The sequence below is a fragment of the Rhinolophus sinicus genome, chromosome 12 (assembly GCF_057876585.1).
Source record: "Rhinolophus sinicus isolate RSI-liver-muscle chromosome 12, RSI-T2T, whole genome shotgun sequence".
Classification (NCBI taxonomy): Eukaryota; Metazoa; Chordata; class Mammalia; order Chiroptera; family Rhinolophidae; genus Rhinolophus; species Rhinolophus sinicus.
This window is the reverse complement of record NC_142512.1, coordinates 17,329,697-17,353,138: the sequence shown is the minus strand read 5'-3', so window position 1 is coordinate 17,353,138 and position 23,442 is coordinate 17,329,697. Positions and strand designations below refer to the sequence as shown.

Below are 23,442 nucleotides of genomic sequence, written 5' to 3'. Positions count from 1 at the left end.
AGGGCATGCAAAGCTCCCATTCAAATCGGGCACAGAGTTAACTTCTCAGGGCTCTGCCAATTCTAGTCGAAGAAGCAAGGGTGGGGATAAAGTAAACATCAGAAAGACTCCAAGTTACCATTATTTGCAAAATTTCTCCTTAGAAAATGCAAGTGAATTATCTGAAAAGCTTTTTAAAAACAGCTTTCAGTAAGATGGCCAGATAAGATAAATATTCAAAACAACCAATTGTTCTAAATACAAACTGTACAATCTGGGAGAAAAATGGTATTTTTCACAGTTGCAAAAAAAATATACAGAAGAGGTTCTGGAAATTCTCTTTTGTGTCTTTAGTTGCACTGTCATGGCTATTTCGATGTCCTGAATCATTTTGACTTTGGGGAAGAGCCAGAAGTCAGTGGTGCCAGATCTGGTAAATAAGGTGGATGAGGACACACTGTTATGTTTTTATTTGACAGAAATTGCCATACCAGAAGCAATGTGTGACACTGAGCCTTTCCGTTGTGATCAAAAGATACGGTGAATGCAACTGCCGAGTGCCACCCAACGGAAAGGCAGGGACGTTCAATATGGGAAGTGGAGCATTGAACCTTAGTAACAGTGTGTGACAAGTTTCAACTTGTTCGGTGCAATCAGTCGGGTGTGAGCTACGGTTGAGAGAAGGTGTGTTTTAAAGTGTGCCACAAATCATCCTCCATCATGACAACGCTCCGTGCCACACATCACTTCTGGTACAGCAGTTTCTGCCAAATAAAAACATTACAGCGTGTCCTCATCCACCTTATTCACTGGATATGGCACCAGGCGACTTCTGGCTCGTCCCCAAAGTCAAAATGATCATGAAAGGTAAACGTTTTGAATTGATTCATGACATCGAGGCAGCCACAACAGCACAACTAAAGACACTCACGAAAGAGGACTTCCAGAACTGCTTCAGAAAGTGGCAAGAATGATGGGATAAGTGTGTTCAAAGCGAGAGGCAGTACTGTGGCAATGGCAATGTGTCTTCTACTAATACATTTTTTAAAATTTAAACATTCACCGTATTGTTTGATCACACCTCATATATATGAATTTCATAAATGTAACCGCAGAATCTCAAATCATCAATGAGCATTTCACTAAATGAGAGACAACTGTTACTCATTTGGAAATAATACAGATTCAAGATTGTCAAGAAAACGGAAACCACTCTAAATAATTTTAAACGGAAATGGATTGAACAGAGTTAGGTCTCAAATTTGTCGAAAGGGCTGGAAAATAAAAACAGGAGAGCTGGTGTCACCCAAAGGTCAGGAGTTGCAGGAAGCCACCACCACAGCTGGAGGCCACACTGCCATGTGGCTACGCAGGGGCCTGAATGCACCTGCTGCCACTACCACTTCCAGAACCAGAAGGGCGTCTCCCATCTGTCCACCTCCTAGTCTCATGCAAGTGCTTTCACTGGCCAAACCTGAACTAGAAGGCCACTGCAAGGGAGTCTAGGAAATATTTAAGCCTTCCAGCCCCTGTGGTATGGGGAGAGTGTGCATAGGCAGAGAAGGTGGTTAAGTATTTCAGTAAGTGGTGCTGTGAAATTAGTTATGCTTCTGGAAAACCCCCCCGTCAGGTTAAATCCTTAATTCACACAAAATTTATACACACATCAATTTAAAAAAAATAGATTTAAACGAAATAATAATGAAAGCATCTCAATTAGATAAAGAAGACTGAGGAATCACGAGGATGGCTTTCTACATGATATACTTCTGCACCGTTTCAGTTTTTCAATGACTTTTATAATCCATGAAAACAAAGACTGTTCTTAGGAGTGGGAAAATGTGGTCAAGCTTGAACATCATGGGCCATGAAAATAAAATAAGATACTAAGAGCAAAGCCAGTCTGTCACTAGGCTTTCATCTCTGTGCCCCCGACTCCCAGGCCAGGTTCCATGTCCTGTTGTGGATGAGTGCTCTCTCCTAGAGACAGTATTTACTAAGGAACGAGAGTCTCCCTGAGCAACCAAGCAGGAAGCCAGGGAAAGGACACTAGCACAGTGTCATTACATACGCACATGCATACATACGACAGAAATGAAACTACATACAGCACAAAGTTTTGGTCTTGTCTTCTCCTTTCCTCCATAGTTCCTGTTTTGATGATCTTCATTTTTCTACTTTTCATATTTGTTCTGGGGTGTTTTTTCAAGGCCTGACTTGAAATAGTAGGCAACAAGATCTTAGGATCTTGAAAAAACCAGACTAGGAATCGCTTTTAACTACTGTCCTCCCAGGATGTATTTCATAGAACACTATTTTGGGAGACATTAATAGAAATGCCAAGAAAATGTTCTATAACCTCCTCTTGAGGAAAAAGAAAAACCACAGAGTGTATTATATTTGATTAAAAGCAATTCTATAAAGAAAATAGTTTAGGGCGGCCGGATGGCTCAGTTTGTTAGAGCGCGAGCTCTGAACAACAGTGTTGCTGGTTTGATTCCCACATGGGCCAGTGAGCTGCACCCCCTGCAACTAAGATTGAAAACGGCGACTGGATTTGGAGCTGAGCTGTGCCCTCCACACCTAGATTGAAGGACGACTTGGAGCTGATGGGCCCTGGAGAAACACACTGTTCCCAAAGATTCCCCAATAACATTTTAAAAAATAGAAAGAAAGAAAATAGTTTAATACTATTTAACACCAAATGTTTCCCAAGTTTATTTTTTGACAATGCACAGACACTTTTGGGACGGTGTATTATTAAAAAGCAATATTCTACAATTTCTTATACTCTGCTCTAGATCATCTTAAAGGAAAAAGTAATCAGTACGACACCAGTCTCTAGAAGTTCTAGGACTGATATTCTTTCCCAGTGAGTGAGGAAGTTGGTTCTAATCTTCTGTAGGCAGATCCTCTGAGTTCAGCTGGACATTCTTTACGCTTTCCAAGTTCAGTTGTTGGTATTTTCTTTTAAAAAAGCCACACTGAAACAAAGGGAGGAAAAGTCCAATTACAGCCCTAAGATATCCATCTGTCTTAGGAACCCATTTATCTGGTCGTTGACAAAAGAGCCCTGTACTCCTCTGCTTCTCATGCTTCCTCAGAATCTCTCCCAAATAATACAATCCTTCAATACCTATCTTAAGTGCTGCCTTTCCCACAAGGCTTTCCTGGTGCTCATTCCCAAGTCAGAAGTGATTTTCCACCTCCCTCTCAACCCCAGAGCTCTCTAACCCTTTCCACTTCATTCTGCCAAATATTATAGTTTCTGCTGTACTGGATCTTATTTATGTAAATATACTCTGCCCACGACACTGAGAAAGAGATCGAGTACAGCCTCCTCCACTTGAAACTCACAATCTAGTAGAAAGAGAAATAATTACCACACAGTGCCACTTAGAAGGGTTTCCAGAAGGAAGCTTACAGAAAAAGCACATGACTCAGCTGAAAGGGCCCAGGACTCTCTGGGCTGAGTTTTAAGGGAAGAGCGTGAGAAAAGTGAAAAAGTGGGAAGGGCATGGGAGTCGGGGGTAGACAGTCTGACTGCGAGCACAGACGCGAACCTACTTAGTTCAACGTGTCTGGAGGAAAAAGCAAGACTTAAGGGTGGAGGGGGAAGGGGCCAGAGAGTAGAGAGTCTTGAATAGCAGTAAAAGAGCTTGAACATTAAAATGGGAAGGAAAGGAAAGGATGTAAATAGAGAAACAACAATATGATCCAGTTCAGGAAAATCTCTCTGTACTCCAATACTTCAGTTAGATTTTTATCTTTTTTCTGACAGAAACTGTCTTACTGGATGTGTGGTTGAGGAAGAGGGTAAATGGCCCCAGGGCAGCTGCTCTAAGTCAGGGGCTGGCGGTTGCAGGAAGTACTGTGCCCGACGCCACAGCCTTCATGAACATGATGAACTGACCTTGAACAAGATGATTATGATGATAGTCAAAACCAGAAGGCCACCAACACTGCTTCCAATGACCAGAGGCAAAGAAAGGTAATCCTCATCTTTCAGGATGAGGACAGTGATCTAGAACAAGACAGAGAGATCATCCAAAAAGTCAGGTACAGTGGTACCCGGGTTTTCGAACGTAATCTGTTCCGGGAGACCGTTTGAGTTCTGAAATGTTGGAAAACCAAGGCATGGTTTCCCCATAGAAAGTAATGCAAAATGGATTAATCCATTCCAGACCTTTAAAATCAACCCCTAAAATGCAAATTTAGCATGAATTTTACTATCTAATGATACCATAGATCAATAAAATTTACGAAGTTTGTAAACCGAAATGTTCGTCAATGGAGACACTCGAAAACAGGTACTACTGTTAACGGAAATGAGAAAAAAATTCTATGTGTTATTTTAAGGAGCAAAATATGAGTAGAGGCTTACCAGTGCTGGGGCAGGAAAGCCTGAACTGTAATTAATGAATTGCTGGAGGCTCACTGTGGACAACTCTTGAGAGTTAAAAACTCCAGGGAACCCAGTCATAAGGGGAACCCCACAACACTGAAATTTACCTCCAGGAGCTTAACCAGCTTCCCACAGTAAATCCTGGAGAAAAATCTCTTTGTGCTTCCAGCGGGGGAGGGGAAAGGAAGCATTTTGACAGCTTGCTTGGAGGTTCTAGCAGGGAAGTGCGGCTCCTCATATACCCTTGACCAAAAACTTCTAGAAAGGAAGGTTGTTCTCTCCGAGTGCGCAACTCTGGGGCGGGATGCACATGGAACAATGAGGGAGAGGACACCTGCCTCGGCAGCCAGATCAGCCAAATCAACCCTGGCACTCAGAGTGACAAACGTCACAGCCAGGTTGCCCTCATATCCCAAAAGGAACCATTGTGAAATAAGCCAGAGCACTCTGTTCTTAAAGAGGCCTGCCCTCAAGGGAAACTAGTTAACCACAGCCTCCAACTGACCTGGGGGAAGGGAAATACCCAACTTGAGCCCACTCTAGCTATCCTGTCCTACCTAACAGGTCTGGGGGGAAAAAAAAGAGAAACATTTGTGGAGTTCACAGTCCAGAGGTACAGGCACACTAAAAAACGAGAATTACTTATGTGATGACAGAACTTCCCCTCCCCCACACCTCATATTACTAAAGGCCTATTTAAAACAGTTTCTTTTACCTGGTACATCATGTCCAGCTATCAAGAAAAAGTTACCAGCCACATCAAAAGACACAAAACACAATTTGAAGAGATAGAGCAAGCATCAGAACCAGACATGGCAAGGACGTTGGAATTATCAGACTGGGGATTTAAAATAACTGTGATTAAAATACTAAGGACTCTACTAGATAAATTAGACAGCACGCAAGAACAAAGACAAAAAACAGATAAGCAATGCAAGCGGAGAGATGGAAATCCTCGGAAAGAACCAAAAAGAAATCCTAGAGATAAAAAACACTGTAACAGAAACGAAGACTACCTTTGACGGGCTCATTAGTAGACTGAACATGACTGAGTAAAAATTGCTGAGCTAAATCAATAGAATCCTCAGAGAACAAAAACTGGGAAAAAACCCTGCACAATAAAATTACCTAATGACCAAAATACATTACAGAAAGCATTTTGGTTTTTTAAATAGAAACAGAGCTAAGTCTGTCAGGAGATTATGACCTGCTGTTAAGGATTCTCTGACAGTTTAACAGAGGGTCCCAAAGGATTAAGGTCTCTAGGTTTTAAAGAACACTAACAAAATCAAGATTTTACCTTCAGCTATGCCATTATACACCCTCAAGCCCCAAGCTCATCATCTTCAAAATGATGACCGATTTTAAATGACCTAAGTCCTTTCTAACTTTGTTCTGACCGCTCTTTTTGAGCTTGCATAAACCCCTGAAGTCTCATAACGCATTTTTCCCCACACAAAAGATGACGACAAAGATACTGATCTGTTGTTCGCCAGACTCATGTGTATGCTGCCTCTGAGACACGATAATAAGTGCGAAGCAGCGTCCACAGGTACAACTTGTAGAGCTCCTCCGTTAGAAGCCATTCCTAGCACTGTTGTCTAAAGGCTCTCTCAATTTCAGAGTCTAAGCTCTCTTCTCACTGATTGGATTTAGCCGGAAAGCTCAGGGGACATGCTGCCCAAGTGAGACCCAGATATAGCCCTACCAGTGAGACCAGCATACACGCCGTGGCCAGAGCATGCTCCCAGTGGGGCTAAAGGGCCATCGAAACTTCTCTGCCTGCCTGAAACACTGAGTTTCTTTCACGAAAGTGTTTAAGCACCAAGGTCAGCGACACTTTGGAGAGAAATTCTGTATGGGGTGGAAGGCCAGACAAATTCATCTTTAAGACCTCTCTTAATTAAGTTATAAATGCTGCTTACTTCCTAGGGCTGGCCCTCTATGCACTATTTACATAGCTGAACCTAGTAGGAATGAGTTCTGGGCCTTGAGAATAGAAGGGAGCAAAGCAACAGAGAGGGAGGAAGAACAGGAAAAGAGCTGGTTTTTTCTTCTACGGAAGAGTGAAGGGGGGCGGTGGGGGAAGGGCTTGAGAACCCGAGTTTAGGAAAGTAATGAAAGGAAATCCCAATGTGACAGTGGTGTAACAGACCAGATTTGAACGGAAGAAATGCTATTTCTCAAAGCCTCTTCCCTTTTCCCTCTTCCAAACCCACAGGTTTCTAAAGTGCCCCAAAGCTGCCCGGTTAGAGGTGAAGGAAGAAGCAGGACACGGGATACCATTGCTTGTAGCAAAGATTGATGGTGGCCTTCTCAATAGCCATTCTCTCCTTTTCGATTTTGTTCAGACATCAGGACTGGACTAAGCTAGTCATGACAAAGCTATTCCCCTTTGCCAGTGACTGACATGAAATCAGGTTCCAATGTGATATAAGGAGATATGCGCTGGGAGTTTTTAGGAAAATTTTCCTCCACATAAAGAGAAGGCACATGAAGAAATAATCCTTTTGCTATTGACCTCTTGCTTTCTATTTTGTATTCTGCCATGGGGAAATATAGCACTGGGAAAGGTGGCAACTCTGAGTTGGCCATGGCAGAAGGCAACACCAACACACAGACGTGTGCACAAGATTCCAAGGAGCCAGGCCGTCTGCCTCCCTCACTAGATAAACAACAAGTGCCTTTATGATACATTAGCAGGAGTCTTCCCTTACTTGCAACTGAAATACACTTGGATGCACAGCTATCTATACTCACAGATTCGTTATCAGTTAGGTGCTTATTGTCAGGAACTACTTAATACTTGCTTCGCGTATTGAATTTAAAGAAATAATCTAGGGGAAATTACACTGTAGAAATAAAAGTATCAGCAAGTTAAGAGGAAGAAGTATACACATAAATTATTTAAGAATGTGCGTGTAAGAAACTTAACACTAACTCCCTTTGGGAAGAGGGAGTTGGGCGCATGGGAAAGGGGGAATGAAGGAACCATAATTTTTCATTTGGCATCTTTCTGGAAGGCTTGGATTTCTTGCCCTTACTTCTCTTTTTCAAAAATCTGGGTAGTGGGGTGATGGGGCACTTCTCTTTCTTCCATACCATTTTCTGTATTATAAATGCTTCAAAATAAAAGGAAATGTTGTTTTGGTCATGTCTAGAGAATTGCTCCTTTCTCCTACTTCTCCAGGGAGCAAAGCAGAGGACTAATACTTAGCAATGCAGTCTCACTCTTGACAGTCCCACCAGCAATGAAGGCTACCTCACTAAAGAGCTCACAGATGGATGATTTCTGAAGCCAGCGGCACAAATAGGTGAGTGTCAACAAGAATGACAACTCAGAGGAGCACACACAGCATTTAGCCCACAGATCACAGACGTCAGTTGGATGTGTGGGGATACTTCTGCAAAACAAATCCCAGAGTTCTAGGGCTTAGTCTAAGAATTGCCAAAAGAGTATACATTCTTGAGTATTGTAACTGTTTAATATTATAACCACTGACATAACACACTAGGAAGAGAGTTAATGCATACAAAAAATAATTTCTCACTTGGGAAATTCTTTTTAAAAATACCTTTTCAGATCAAAGTATATGCAGCTCTTGATTCCAGCTTAGTTATTTCAGCTTAGACTTCCTCACCTTAAGCTTCTTATTCAATGGCCTCCATCTCACAGGTGGAAAAACTCGAGACAGAAGCTGACTAGCTCAAGGTCACAGGCAGTTGGTGGCAGTCAAGATCAGAGGTGATTAAGACTGAAAACAGGAACAGGGCAGCAGCAGAGTGCCTGTACAGGGGTTCTGAGGTTAGGACACTACCCAGAAAACAGCCAGCGATTACCTTAGTTCTGTGGTTCTCTGCATTCAGCCCCTCATACAGAGCTTTGTTGAAAGATATTTCACCAAGGATCTGTAGTGCAGTTACATCTCTTAGTAACTATAAAGGGGAAGGGGAGGGAGGAAACAACATGTGTTAGACATGGACTTACTGTTTTTGTACGGCATTCACCATCTTTACTTTAAACGTGTGCCTTCTCTAGTATTCCTTAGCCTAGTTAATGGCCTCAGTAACCAAAGTTACCCAAGCAAGAAACCTAGTTATTCCCCACATCACACCCTCACTCACTGCCCCAAGTCACTTCTTGACAGTTCTTCCTTTTTTGAGCTTCTTTTGCACTTGTCCCTTTTTCTCTATCTCCATAGCTACTTCTCAGTTCATATCTTATCACTGCAAGACATTCAACTAGACCATCATTCCCACTTTTGAGTGAGTGATTAGGGAAGGCCTCTCAAAGAGGGTAATAGCTGAGCGAAATATAAGAAGAAATCACACACATGAAGATTTAGGAGAAAAGCAGTGTCATGCAGAAGGAACAGCAAGTACAAAGGTCCTGTGGCCAGAACAATAACAGCAAGCTGGAAGAACAAAAAGGACAGAACAGCTGGAGTGTAAGAAGCAGGAAAGAGGAGAGTACGGGAGGAAGTTGAAGAAGAAATTCAGACCAGATCATCTAGAACCTTGAAGGCCACTGAAGGAATTTTAGTTGAAGTGTATGCAAAAGCATACACTTGATATTTGCTTTTAAAAGATAGCTGTTGTGTAAAGAATGTTTAGAGAGAACATAGCAAGAGCAGAGGCAAGAAAAGCAGCTAGAAGGTTGCTGCAATAGTCTGGGCAAAAGATGGTAGCATGAACTACAACAGTAGCAGTGGGGATGGAGAGAAGTGAAAGGATTTAGAATATATTTTAGAGGTGGAATGACAGAGTTTGCTGCTGGAATAGATACGCGGATGTAAGAAAGGGAGGAGTCGCAAGTGATTCCTAAAATTCCTAGTAACTACCTGGAGTAGAAAGTTACCCTAAGTAATCGGATAAGGAATAAGTTGGGGCAGAAGGTGGATCAAGAGACACGCTTTATTTGAGACGCTATTATCATTTTTAGGGGAGACAGATGCCTGTGAGCAGCAGGATAATCAAATCTGGAGTATTTCACAGTCTCAAGTACCTGCTTACACGGATTCAAGGAGAGGTCTGCAGCGATGGTTACATTTTCTTTATCCGAAGTGATGACACAGCTCACTGAATGCCATTCCTCCACAAGCTGGGAAAGAAAAGTCTGGTTAGCATAATCCCTTCCCATATGGAAAAGCTGGAATCTTAACACAGTACACAGAACATCTTAAATCCCAGAAGAGAGGGTGTCAGCAGTTTCAGCGCTCACCTTGGCTGAAGCAAAGCCGCAACCTTGGCAAACGGGACCCAGTAAAGAGGCTAAGGGGGGCCTTGGGGCAACCCGGCTCGCGCTTTCGGGAAAACCTCAGAAGAGTATCCGGTCCTCTTACGTCACCTGCTTCAGGCCCTCCTCCCTCCCTCCCTCCCTCCCCCCGTCCGCCTCTCCGGGCGGCGCGCTCACCTGATCGGGTTCGCTCCCACAAGCGCGCTCCCGACTCTGGACACACACGGTGTAAGCCTGAAACGAGAGCCATTTCCGGGACGCACTGAAAAAAGCCAGACCGCCCCAGGAATCCGCGCGCCCAGCTCCCGCGAGACCCGTCAGGATGCGCATGCGCATGCGTAGGGCCGGGCTCTAGGACCCGACAGAAAGACCAGCGGGCGGACGCGGACGCGTCTGGAGGAAGTCTCGCGGTGTTTGCATTTGAATGTTTGGCGGGGGACGGACATGGCGGCGTCATCCTCGCGACTCAAGAATCGGCTCTTAAGAACTTATGGGGCTGCCGGCGGCTGGGGGCCGCGGCGGGGGCCGGTCCGGGCAGCCGCGCAGTGGTTCCCGCCGCAAAATCCGAAGCGTTTCTTCAGCAGCAGCAGCAGCAGCAGCAGCAACAACGCCAGCAGTGACGACCCCTCGCAGTCGGTCGCTTCGGACGATTCTGACGACCCTGATTATTCCAGCAGCCCGGTGGGTCAACGGCGGAGGCGCCGTGGCGGTCAAATCTCCAAGGACCGGCCGAGTCCGATCGTGACCCCAAGACGCCTGAGGCTACGAGCTCGGCCCCCGCAGAAGTGCAGCACGCCCCGCAGCTCACTCCTCCCACCGCCCTTCCCCAGCAGCAACCGGGACCTCACTGTGTGCAACCAGCGCGGGGACCGTGGCGAGCTGGGCACCAGTGCCTCCCTGTTCAGCTCTCCGGCCTCTCCCAGCCCCGGCTCTGGGTCCCCAGAGCTGAGAGACAGTGTCATCTGTATCGACCCCTCCGCCTCTCGGAACGCAGCCTCTGAAGTTCCCTGCGACTCCCACCTCCCAGCAGCCTCTCTGGACCAAGCACCTCACTCCTGCTCCCAGGAGACAGCAACCGGAGGAGGCAGGATCACCACATTGGCTCACCGAACCCGTGCCCGCCTCAGGTCAGCTCTCTTTAGCCTTATGGACTCGGGAAACTCTGAGGATTCTGAGTTTGGGGCAGATGGGAAGAATATGAGGGAGTCCTGCTGCGAAAGGGAATTGGTGGGGAAGAGGCTGGAGGGGCCAGGTTTATCAAGCATCCGTAAGAAAAGGCCCACAGACCAGGACTCTTGTCAAACGATTGGGGCTCAAGGGGCTGTCCAGACAGAATATGAGGGGGCCAATGGTTGCAAGAGCTGTATTGTACCTGGGGAAATCAACAGGCCTGAGAGAACTGGATCAAGCCAGAAAAGGAAACATCAGGAGGCAGCAGAAACCTCCCTCCTGCGTTGCCACCAGTTTAAAAAGGGCCAAAGGATGGAACAAGATTCATTCCTCACCCAGGACCTGACTCGTGTACGGAATGACTGCTCTTGGACCAAAGGCAGGGCTTCCTTCGGTTTCCACAAGAAGAAGATCGTGACTACTGTGTCAGAAGTGTGCAGCAGCTACGCCACTACCAGTTCTCTCTCTGGGTCCCTCTTATCAGACTATTCAAACTCGTCTGTCCTGAACAGAACAAACAGTGCTCTGTTCCCTCGGCACTCCTCTTCCATGCATTTGCTAACCCCCTTAAAGACAATACATGCCACAGACAAGAAGGCATCTGATGCTGAAAAGGTTTATAGGGAATGTAACCAGGAGGGTCCGATCCCTTTTAGCTATTGCCTTTCCACAGAAAAACTGGAATGCTGTGAGAAGATTGGGGAAGGGGTGTTTGGCGAAGTGTTTCAAACAATTGCTAATCATACACCTGTAGCCCTAAAAATCATTGCTATTGAGGGACCCGATTTAGTCAATGGAGCCCATCAGAAAACTTTTGAGGAAATCCTGCCAGAGATCATCATCTCCAAAGAGCTGAGCCTCTTGTCTGATGAGGTATGCAACCGCACAGAAGGCTTTATTGGGCTGAACTCAGTGCACTGTGTGCAAGGATCTTACCCTTCCTTGCTCCTCAGAGCCTGGGACCACTATCACTCAACCAAAGGGTGTGCAAACGACCGGCCTGACTTTTTTGAGGAAGACCAGCTCTTCATTGTGATGGAATTTGAGTTTGGAGGGATTGACTTGGAGCGAATGAGAAAGACGCTGTCCTCCATAGCTACTGCAAAGAGCATTTTACACCAGCTCACCGCCTCCCTTGCCGTGGCAGAGGCGTCACTGCACTTTGAGCACCGAGACTTACACTGGGGGAACGTGCTCTTAAAGAAAACCAGCCTCAAGGAACTCCACTACACTCTCAACGGGAAGACAGGCACGATCCCCACCCGTGGGCTTCAGGTCAGCATCATTGACTACACCCTGTCACGCGTGGAGAGGGATGGCATCGTGGTGTTCTGTGACCTTTCCATGGATGAGGACCTATTTACAGGTGGAGGGGACTACCAGTTTGAGATCTACAGGCTAATGAGGAAGAAGAACAACAACTCCTGGGGTGACTATCACCCTTATACTAATGTGCTCTGGCTCCATTACCTCACAGATAAGATTCTGAACGAGATGAGCTTCAAGACTAAAGGTAACACCTATGCCCTGAAGCAAGTGAAGAAAAACATCCTGAATTTCCATAGGACAATGCTGAACTTCAGCTCTGCCACTGACCTGCTCTGCCAACACAGTCTATTTAAGTAAGTCAAAGGTACCCCCCGCCCCCCGTGGGTTTTCAACCTCTAACCCCAGAGCAGGGTGGAATTTCCATTCTTCTCTGTTTCCAATTTGCTTTCAAACAAGACTTTTGTTTCCAAGTGGAAACCAAAATGTTTGTGGAAATGTTTAAATAAATGTTCTTAAAAAATAAACTACACATGAGAACAAGTGTTTACAACGTATAAGCCCTCTTTCTGTCAGCAGTATCCATTCTGTAAGTTTCTACGTTTTCATTTTTGAGCCTTGACACTTTATGTAACCTGAGCAAAAAAGAAAAAAAAAAATTCAGGAAAGCCCAAGGCCTCAGCTGTCATACTGCTCAGAGCCCGTTGCTGCATGTATCATAAGCTGGCATGGGAGCCATCCTACAGATGAGGAGTCAATGGAACAGAGAGGCTATAGCAAAGCAGAGACCAAGACAGACAGACAGACTAGCATGAGAGAGGAAAGGAAGATGGTAGACAATTATAGGGAGACATGCAAGAAACACATATTTATCAAGCTCATTTTCCAATCACAACAAAGCAGAATTTATCAATTTTCAACTGGCAAATGTCTCCATGGCTACTGAAAAGGTTTGAATTTTTGCTTATTTTTTTATCAAGGGGGGGAAACCTGAAATGTTGCTTTAAGAGCTGGGTGGTTGATATTCCTTCTGTACGTGACTTTGGTGATTTACTTCTAATGTGTTCCCAGGGTAATTAACCTTGTTTTCACTCCTTTTCTAGAACTCTAGTTTTGATACCTTTGAGAATCCATAGTCACTCTGGAAAGAGATGTCATTGTGATAGAGTAAAGGACCGCCTCTAAGTACCTGAGTCTTTGTTAGGTTCTTCACTTTTATAAGCTGGAAACCTTGTAATTTGATTGGAACACAGATTTGCAGCTGGAATTCGGCTCCAAAGAGATTTTCCCCATGTATCTGCAAAATAAAATCAGAGTAGAAAGTCAAAGGTGGTGTTGCTTTGCCACCGGCAGCTTTGCAGTGATGAGTACTAAGCACTTACATTGAAGAGGAATTCTCTGTGGTCAGAAAGCGCCTGGCTTGTGTTCACGTACATCACTGATGGTCTGCAATTGAAAGGGCATGTGTTAGGCGTCAAGGCCCCTTCTTGTTTTAAATGAACCTGAAAGCTGCCAGGTGGATACACTAGGACAGAGGGCAGATCCTTAAGAGGAATCAAAGCTAAATATCAAAGTGCAAAGTGATGGGATGGCAGTTGGGATCAGGTAGAATATTTGAATTCTGTATATTTGGGCTGGTTCTGTGTCTAATTATCAGAGTGGCCTTCCTTTTCTCCTTCCTTACTTCCCAATCCCATAGCCCCTATCTTCTTCCCTCCTTAGCATCATGACACTACCCGTTTGTAGCGAGACCAGTTGGCACTGCTCCTCCTTTGATTACTCCATGGGCTTTCTAGGATCCAACTGTTAGTGCCCTAGAGATCAATGGGAGCCTGGGTTCAAAGCAGCCTCCTCTCAAAGGAAGGCAATGCTCACATCCTGTCTGACCGCCAGTTCCATGCACGAGAGAGAATGCCGGAAGCTGTCCCGCAGGCGTTGGCCCCTTGGAAGTACTTACTTGGGAAGAACTGCAATGAAGGCATGTCTGAATTGAAGGCTGTGGGTCTCTCTGACCAAAGACTGTCTTTCGTTGGAACTAGGAAATAAAGAGTGTCAGTTCACAGCACACCTGCTTTGCACATATGGCTGCTTCTATAGCTTGGCACCCCAGGTCATCAGTGGCTAGATAAGAAAAGACTCCTGGAGATAAGCAGAGTGCAGAAGACTTCCTAGAAGACCATACTTGGAGAAACATTGATTTAAAAAGGGTTTCTCAACCTCAACAGGATTGACAGATTGGGCCACATAATTCTTTGTGAGAGGCTGCCCTGTATGTTGTAGGATATTTAGCAGCATCCCTGGCCTCTACCTACTAGATGCCAGGAGCTCCCCCCAAGTCATAGCAATCAAAAATGTCTTCAGGTATCGTCGCTAGGGGACAGAATCACCCCGTTTGAGAAACCTTTCCCCACACCATATTCCACCCTACCCCCAAACAGAGGTTTTGCAGATGAAGGTTTCTCCAAAGTTAAATGACCCAGAATCAGAACCCCAGTCTAATTAGAACTCCAGGCTCATTTTACCAGACTATATACCATAATTTTGCTTTGTGTATTAATAGATTTAAATATCTTTGATAACAAGAAGGGAAAGCCAAGTTGCTGTAGGGAACACCCCCTGGCTTCCCGGGACAGGTGCCTTCTCTGGGCTCAGTGAGATTCTCTTCCTGAGCACAGTTCTGATGCATGCACGTAGGAGGGAGATTCCTTCCAGGGCCATAGCCCGGGCCTGCTGTGACACAGGCACTACTTACTTTCTGAGCATCACAGTCATGTCGCCTGTCCTGTTTGGAAAGGCACTCTCCTCTAGCTGCCAAACTATTGAAAAGTTTGCCTATTTGAAAAACAAGGGGGGAAAAATAGGTCACTGATTCTTTTCTACACCACTCGCAATTCATACTGCTTCCTACTAACTAAACAGACCTGGGAAACGTAATTCCTATTCCTCACATTTTTGTATCCTAGCACGGTTCCATATCCTGTTATTCCATGTACGCCTCTTATTCCCCTTTTACAACGGAGGACACCATTTCAGAGATTTCTCACAGCAGAGCTCACCAGTGGCACGGCGGGGACGCACCGCAGGACTAATAACTGGGTCTGACGCTCCTTCCATACTGCCCCCAATTTCTCTGCTGTACTGCCGTCAGCCAACAGTTTGTCTGTGGCTGTCTCCCCCACTCCCTGCTTTCAGAGCAAACTTGGCAATTCTAAGCACTGCTATGGATCGACTAACTATACAGTAAAGGGAAACGTGGAGACCGCAACTGAGAGATTCCAGGGAGACCGGGAAGGAGAAGACACCAACTGAGCGTCGTGAGAAGAGTCAGCCAATCAAAACAGACTCACGGATGACTTCTTGAATATGGGGTGACCAATCTTGCAGCTCATGACCAGGACAGAAGCAGCTGGCTTAGGGTCATCACACTGAATGTTTGGAGAAAGAGGCTGTGAACACAGAAAAAGACTATTCTTAAAAGGCAAAAAAAGGAGTAGTTTCCTCACACCAGTTCAGCAACCTTTGCCGATTTTTCCTCATGCCACACACCCTGCCAGGACCTGGCATCACACATACATCAGCCTTGGTCCCTGTCTTCCTCACAAGCTGGGCAGGAGGGCTCAGTAGTAGAGGAATTCAGGTACAAAGCCTAAAGAGTGGTTCCATGAGAGAGGCACAGAGAAAAGCAGTACAGAAAGATGAATTCCAACTTGGAGAAAGCGGAAAGTCTTCATGGGGAAGGAGACATTTGAACTGGGCCTCGGACCAATGCACATTTAACATACGGAGATGGGCCAGAAGGCCAGCATGAGCCTCCAGTACCACGATGCAGCCTTGGCTCCACATGTGGACCACTGAAGACAGAAAATGATTTGAGCGATTACTGCTTTCTTAATTCCCCCAAGGAGGGTGCATCACTAGTTCCATTCTAGATGCTAAGAGATCGTTTTATTCTTTTCATCTAATGGGTGCTGTCTTCGCCCAAAGACCTAGTGTAAGATGACCAGGGACAAACCAGTAGTTTGACAAAGCGAGGTTTATTCACTCATTACAGTGAGGAAAACTGCATTGTGGTGTGTCTTACCAAACAAAGGAAAAGACGGTTATGAAAGGATTCTGGGGAAGACTGTCCATTCAGGTGAACTGTAAATGAAGCAGTTTTGATAGGCTCAAAACAAAACAGGGCTGTGTGTAGAAGGGTCACTCAGCATCCGGTCAAACTCCAAAGTGGGCCCAGGGACCCATTTCCTTGGCAACTTAAGATGTGATAAGTTTTGTCTGGGAATGATTTATGTGAAGCTTTGTGCCTCAGGTGAAAATAGACAGCTTCCCTTTGTCAGAGTGACTTAAATTCTCCAGGCAAGAGTCAGATGGCTTCAGAATTACAGTTTATAACTTCAAACAGCAAGGTGTCTGATTGCCTATGATTTTAGAGAACACAATTTTTTGGTGTTAACGATACTTTACAGCTTCAGGGTGTCCTTGGGGAAAATACTGTCTCCTTGTATCTTGCAGCTGGCTTTGTATCTGTGAGCCCAGGCTGATGAATGGCAGGGCTGCCTTTTACTTTCCTAGTCCAAGCTAATTTATTAGAGATTATTTCTCTCTTGGAACCTGGGTTAAGAAAGGCTGCAGGCAGGGAGGAGTGATTGTGCAGCAAAACGGCACCGCCGAAGGTTTATGAGGCAGAGAATGGCGTGATCGGATCTACAGCATATAGTTGGATTGCAGAGAATTCATCTAGTTAATAATCATTTATTAGATGAACTAGGAGGAGGCTGGAGGCAGAGTTAAGAGGTTGCCATAAAAAAAGGGAAGGTATGCAGGGATGAAAAGCCATGAGTGGCATGTTTCCAAAACTGCTGTTATAATTACCTTTTGTATCCTCTTAAAGTGCAGGTTTCTGGGGTAACTCAAAACCATGCTTGTCATGTAGGAGTCTTCCCCAGAGTTACTTAGCCTAATGTTCATGGTCAGCTCCTTTGTAACACCCACCACCAATTCCTTCCTGCACAGGGTAAGCAAACAGATAAGTGTCACCAGTTTATTTATTCTGTAACAACCTGGGTGCAATGCCAATAGCACATTCTTAACTAACTTTTTGATAAAATGCCTAAAGGATACATTAGCCTAGATTTTCTTCCCTTCAACATAAGCAACCACCTACCTGGAATGCGATACCCCCCTCAGCAGTTGCTGTGTGAGACCCTAATAACGGCTACCATTTATTTAGTGCTTACCCTGTACCGGGGACAGCGCTAAATTTTCTTTTTTCTTTTTTGCTAAATTTTCACATGCTCAATTTATCCTCATAATAACCCTATGAGATAGGACAGTTATTCTCCATTTAATAGAGAAGGAAACAAGCCAAGAGAGGCTAACTCATTTGCCCGAGGTCTAACATCCTCCAAAAGTAATTGGGAGAATTGGACCTAAATCCTCTTTCTACCACCCATTCCCTGTGACCCTAGGCCAGGCACCTCATTACACAAATCCATCCATGCCACATGTATTTATGGAGTCCTTTCTCTGCTCCAGATACCCTGCTCAACACTGGGGAAACAGCAGTGCACGAGACAGACACTACCCCAGCCCTTTTCTTGGCCTCACCTTTCCCACCCAAATCATTCAGGCCCTTCCAAGTTAAAGGCTGTGGTTTAAAACATGGGTCTGTTCAGCGTGGAGAAGAGAGACTGGGGATTTGTGAGAGCTTCCGTCAGTCCACTGAGGTGCTGTGGGGCCCCAGAGCTCAGGACCACTACCAGTAATTGAGATCTACAGGAAAACGTTAACAGTACAAAGAGAACTTTCTAACCATCTGAAATGTTTAAAGATGGCATGTGTAGCTCTGGGAAGTGAGGTGACACGTGTTTTGTTGTTGTGTTGGTTTTGTTTTCATCACAGCTGAGAAGAGCATAGATTGATTGGAGGGAGAGAGGGGGCAGAGACAAAGCCTGCTGTGGAGATCCATCGGAGAGATGACCCATGTCTGAAATAAGACAGCAGTGGTGGGGATGGAGAGAAGGGATAGGAACTAGAAATGGCATGGCCATGCTTGCAAGCAGATCCAAAAGGAGAAAGGACTCAAAGATGCGTCCCAAGCTTACAGCCTGGATGACAGAGGGGTGCTATTCAGGAGGGAGAGCACAGGAGGAAGGCCAGAAGGTGGAAGTGGCCAGAAGACTTCAGTCTGGGACGTGATGAGAGGTGCCTATAGGATAAGAAGGCAGAGATGTTGAAATGTCAGTTGGCTATACTGTCCTAGAGCCCAGGAGAGAGATCTGTGAGTCGTCCCAGTATTTCACAGGAGTTCTTAACCCGAGGGCCAGGGTCGGTTTCAGGGCCCCGAATGCAAACACTGATGTATGCACATGGGACCTTCTAGGGAGAAGGGTCTGTAGTTTTCCTTCGATTCTTGAGATCTGTGTCCACAAAAAGGTCAGAAACCACTGAGACATTTGGATGCTAACGATTAGGCTCAGTACTTTTGAAAACAGAAGCGACTGCTTGCCGTGTACACGAGGGGGCGATGTAGGGCCAGCTGCGTGTGCGGTCCGCGTTCAGCTAGTTCTCAAGGAGTTGGCTGAGAGGGTGGTTCTTGGCTTTATGTAATTCCCTGTGGGAAACAGCTGTGCCTGCTTGTTAGGCTGGATTCCAAAGCACTTAAAAGTCTTGAATTGGACCTTAGTGCTTGAGATGGGCAGTGCTAAGCCACCGACATCTTCACACGTCCTGCAAATGTCTATGAAGGAGCTTACTGGTACTCTGGGAGCGGCGTTCTTCCCACACCAGCTCCAGCCGACTGGCCGGCAGCCCTGTCACACACGGCACTCGCAGCCAGGGAGAGCATTTCTAGACCACCATACATCCCAGACCAAACTCATGCTCTCTTCCTCCCTACCCTGCCTTCCAAAACCATTCTTCCAAAGGCTCCCTCAATTCAGTTCTCGGCATCACCATCGCTCTGGAATTCGGTGTTGTCCAATAGAACCTTTGCAGTAATGGAAATGGTCTGTATCTGTGCTGTTCAATATCATTAGCCATATGTGTGTGTTGAGCACTTGAAACGTCCACAGTACAACTAAAGAACTAAAATTTTAATTTTCTTTACTTTTAATTAACTAAAATGGAAACAGCCAAATGAACGAGCAGCTGCTGCATCAGACAGCCCAGTTCTAGATGCTCAGGCTGAAACCTTGAAAGACTTCTTTGACCCCTCCTTCTCTCACTCCCCACATCTAGCCTGTCATCAAATCCTATGGGCTCTAACTTCAAAATATAACCAAGCACCTTCACTGCTACCACTCTGGCCCGAGTCGCCATCACTTGTCACCTGCGTTATTATAACCACTCTACTATCTCCTTGCTCTCCCCTCTGCTCCCACAGTCTAAGCAAGAATGACCCTGTGAAAAGGCAAAATCATGTCATCCCCCTGGCTTCCCGGCTCACAATCAAAGCTCTCATGGAGGCCCAGGCAGCCCCTTATAACCCCCCCGCCCCCACATCACCTCTCCCTCCCTCATTCTACTGCAGCTACACTGGTGTCCTGCCGTCCAGGCACGCTCCCATCTCAGGGCATTGGCAGGCGCTCCTCCTTCAGACACCCACCCGGTTCATTCCTTGACCTGCTCCCGCATGTACCAAGCTGTCCCTTTCTCAGGGAGCCCTTTCTGGCCACTCTGTTTAAAACGGCAACCCCACCTCCACCCAGCACTCCCTCCCACCGTCCCTGCCTTATCTTCCTTTGTAGTACATCTCATCAACATGAAATCGACTTATTCATTATCTTCTACCCCGAAAAGCATCAGGAGGGCAGGGCTTTTTGTCCGTGTTGCTCACTGATGCATCTCCGGCACCTCGAGTGCTTGGCACAGAGCAGATGCTCTATAAATAGTTAATGAACGAAGGGACTTGGTTCAGAGGTGAAGCAGGGAAGAGGTCACCTCTGACTGATGTGGTCGTAGAAGCAGGAGACACTGGGTTAGGAAAATAGCATTGCCTCGGACATCAAGAGACCTGGGCTCAAGTCCACCCGATGAACCCACACGGGCTCTCAAATGCTGAGTCTGTTCCCTAATCCATAAAATGGGAAAACAGATCTGTCTCGCCTCCCTTATAGTATGGGGTGCTGAGGAAGCAATGGGATAATAAATGCAGAAGCCCTTTGCGGCCGTGATGGGAGGGGGTAGGAAGTGAGCGATCCATCCCCAGGTGGGGTTTGCCCAGGTAAGCCTTCAGGAGGAAGTTAGTTGCAGAAACCGAAGACGGGACCAACTTACTGAGAGATGGTGGTGGCCATCTGTAACTCCGCAACACAAAACAGCTTATTCTTGCAGTCCTTCTCGTAGGGTAGCTGTAACCAGACAGGGGAGGCTCAGCCCAGGGACCCGCATCATCCCAGCAGCCTGGCCTCAGGGTCTTCTGCTTAGGAAACGCCTCCCTCCTGCTGACTCTGAGAAGTGCAGTTACAGGGGGGTGAAGGCTGACAGGCTGGGGTTGTGTCCCCATGGCCAAGGGAGCTGTGACTGCGACATTTCCTGCTCTGTCAGGGCTAAGGGGCGACAGGACAGGGGACAGTCTGTCAGGGGGGGTGTGCTTGGTCCTACAACACAGGGATACCATAAGTCAGGCCTCTGGCCAAAGTCAAAAATGGGGTGACCTCTGTGGAATTGTGGAAGTGCCTGTCACTAGCATATCATGCAAATTAAGCAGCAATACTCCCAATGCACTACTCTGAACCTTTTGGGGAGAAAACTTATGTGAAGAAAAGTTTCCTTAGTCCTTTTGAGTAGAGGCAGGAACGGTAGGGGCACCAGTGGGGGATGCCTAACTAAGTATTGTCCAGATCCAGTCCTGCAAGGTCCTCTATCCCCATGGCTAGTCTTCCGTAGGTTAAATATTCCCCTTGCCATCTTGCCTACACTACAACAAATTCAGAAAGTCGCATTGGGTCCAAAGGCCCAGTCAAGGTTGAAAAACATTAGTTCAGGTTGAAAAATCAAAATATTTAAAGAACCTGGGTTTATTTTTGTATGATGAAGGAAAGCACAGCCTTAACCGGGAAATCTCTGCGTTTGTCTCCCCAGCAGCCAGTGACCACCTCAGCAGCTGTATGCACTGACTGTTAACCATGGCCTGGAGCTGGAATGGGGGAACCCAGAGCTCGGAAGGAAGACTTCCTGGAGAAGGGAGACGCAGTTCGCAGAAGCCATAGCTTGGCGCTCTGAGTGGGTCAACATTTTGGGGCAGGTTTTTTTTTCCGTTTTGTTTTCAATGTAGCCAAGTAAACTGTTCTTTTTCACTCACTCCCAGTGAGAGAGCAGGGTTAAACTAGCGTCAGCTCCCAGCAAGAACTCATTCTCTGGAAACATCTATGTGCTTAAATTAACACCAGATCACTTCTCACCCACTTTATCTGTGCAACAAAAAAATCTTCATCAAACCATCAAAGTAATAATTGATTAAGGTAAGAGTCATGAGTCGATGTTAAAAAAGATACATAATCTCAGGGCATCTCCCCATACAAGATACTTATTGATTACAAAGGGAAATAGCACCAGTAATGGGGTAATGCAACATGATATGTTTCCTAATAGGATGCATTTAGGACACCACTTCACTTCTATGATATTCCTGCCCAAAAATGCGGAACCTGAATCTAATCATGAGGAAACGTCAGACAAATTCAAGGATAGGAACATTCTGCAGAATAACTGCCCTGTACCTTTCAAAAATTAAGGTGATGAAACAAACTGAGAAACTGTCCAGATTAAAGGAGACGAAAGATAAATGATGACGAAATGCACTAAATGATCCTAGACCGTAAAATTTTTTCTCTTTTGCTATAAAGGACAATAATAGAATAACTGATAAAATTTAAATAAAGTTTGCAGGTTAGATAATAGTATGTTATCATTGTTCATTTCCTGATTTTGATCCTTATATTGTGATTCTGTAAGAGAATGTCCTTGTTTTTTTTTTGAAATATATGCTGAAGTTATGGGGGGTAAAGACGCATCATATCTACAACTTACTCTCAAATGGTTCAGAAATATACGTGTGCGTCTATATGTGTGTAATATATATGTATATATGTATATGTACTGTCTACATTATGAGAGAAGGATAAAGTAATGTGAATGATAAAGCAGGTGATAAAATGTGAAAATGATAATATTTGGGGAAAATAGATAAAAAATGTATGGGAATTCTTTGGACTATTATAACTTTTTAGTAAGCCAAATATTTCAAAATAAAGTTTTTTTAAAAGCAGAATAGATATAGTGATAATCTGTTTGTTGACAAAATTTTATTACGTTAATTCTCCCAATCTTTTCTGAATCATCTAACTTGCTGTCAATACCAAATTTGAAAAAATTCTAAATATATTATTATAAATTTAAAATAAGGTTTCTTGTCTAAAAAATTAAAATGCCAATCTTTGTTCATAAGGAACCTGATTCTCTTTCTTCCTGGGCAGGTGAGCAGTGAAAACCATCACCCTGATTATGTCGCTCTCTTATTTCTAGTCACTATTTGTGACTGACACATTGGGCATTGACCAAAACTGGAGCTAGAGGCTTATGTAACTTAATCCATGTAGAGTATTTTGGTAAAAATATTGGACAGTTGGGAGTATCCAATGATTACCTGGAAATATACTTAGGTTATCTGAAGCTTTTCTGTGCCAGCATGAACTACTTTTGGCTTTAGTTTTATTTTTGGAGACTGAATTCATTCCAGCTGGTTGTAATGATTCCTCTTTAGTGCTCATGTTGTCACTTCTTTGATTTTTCTATACCCCCTAAGACTCTACATGAAGACTAACAGAATGTCCTAGGGGTGCGGGCTCGGGTCGGAATGTAATCACCTTAGCGATCATAGAATCAGGAAATTTGACTGTTTTCTCTTAGTTGTGAAAAAGTTTCTTGTGACCCTTCTCGCCTGGGAGGGAGCAAGTTTGGGGGCCAGACATTCAGCCTGAAGGGCCTGGGCAGGACCTGGGTAGACAGGTGTGCAAAGAGCATCCTGTCTGCCGCGCAGGGCAGGTCGGCCCCAGCCCATTCCCCACATGGGACCCCCACCACACTCATCAGAGACCCTTGCCAAGTTGGGCAATGCATTCATAATGCTTCATTAAATATGTAGCAAGCACTTTCTGTGAACATAAAGGAACTAGCCTGGAGGGCTGGTTGGGAGACCTGGTTAGCTACCAGTGCAACCCTGGGCAAATGAACGCCATCTCAGGAACTCACTTTCCTCCATTTGTGCTGTAAGGGTCCCAAATGCTGTCTGAAGACCCTCCCAACTCTAAGATTCTTTGAAGTGAGGGAGCAGATGCTTTTGGAGGGCCGCCTCCCAGGAGGGTCTGGTCCTAGCTGGGAGTAG

At 45.4% G+C, this 23,442-nt stretch overlaps 2 protein-coding genes across 10 annotated transcripts in view; one reads left to right on the top strand and one right to left on the bottom strand.

Annotated features, from left to right (window-relative positions):
• Window positions 1–2,644: 2,644 nt before the first annotated feature.
• ITGAE (integrin subunit alpha E) overlaps window positions 2,645–23,442 on the bottom strand; it is a 54,412-nt gene continuing 33,614 nt past the window's right edge. Inside the window, exons 20-31 of one of the 7 annotated variants that reach the window (XM_019743791.3) lie at window positions 20,334–20,407; window positions 16,929–17,061; window positions 15,404–15,502; window positions 14,809–14,888; window positions 14,014–14,091; window positions 13,439–13,502; window positions 13,246–13,353; window positions 9,798–9,854; window positions 9,390–9,485; window positions 8,225–8,320; window positions 3,893–4,003; window positions 2,645–2,963 (exon numbers count right to left, since the gene is read on the bottom strand). In XM_019743791.3, the coding sequence (XP_019599350.3) occupies window positions 2,871–2,963; window positions 3,893–4,003; window positions 8,225–8,320; window positions 9,390–9,485; window positions 9,798–9,854; window positions 13,246–13,353; window positions 13,439–13,502; window positions 14,014–14,091; window positions 14,809–14,888; window positions 15,404–15,502; window positions 16,929–17,061; window positions 20,334–20,407 (1,089 nt within the window). In that variant the 3' untranslated portion in view covers window positions 2,645–2,870. Of the gene's footprint in view, window positions 2,964–3,892; window positions 4,004–8,224; window positions 8,321–9,389; window positions 9,486–9,797; window positions 9,855–13,245; window positions 13,354–13,438; window positions 13,503–14,013; window positions 14,092–14,808; window positions 14,889–15,403; window positions 15,503–16,928; window positions 17,062–20,333; window positions 20,408–23,442 lie in introns of those variants that run through there. The other 6 variants (XR_012492243.2, XM_074320140.2, XM_088802001.1 and 3 more) reach the window with 6 other exon arrangements.
• HASPIN (histone H3 associated protein kinase) lies at window positions 9,921–23,419 on the top strand. 3 transcript variants are annotated; one of them, XM_088802004.1, is made up of 2 exons: window positions 9,921–13,006; window positions 21,141–23,419. In XM_088802004.1, exon 1 carries the CDS (start codon window positions 10,065–10,067, stop codon window positions 12,414–12,416), a length of 2,352 nt encoding a protein of 783 aa, XP_088658130.1. In that variant the 5' UTR covers window positions 9,921–10,064; the 3' UTR covers window positions 12,417–13,006; window positions 21,141–23,419. The 3 variants fall into 3 exon arrangements, with proteins under 3 accessions (XP_088658130.1, XP_088658129.1, XP_019599353.3); XM_088802003.1 differs by having other exon boundaries at window positions 9,921–12,412; window positions 21,144–23,418; XM_019743794.3 differs by having other exon boundaries at window positions 9,921–12,412; window positions 21,141–23,417.

Excerpts from the sequence above, each read along its gene's own strand:
- HASPIN (XM_019743794.3), top strand. The coding sequence starts at position 10,065 with ATGGCGGCGTCATCCTCGCGACTCAAGAATCGGCTCTTAAGAACTTAT.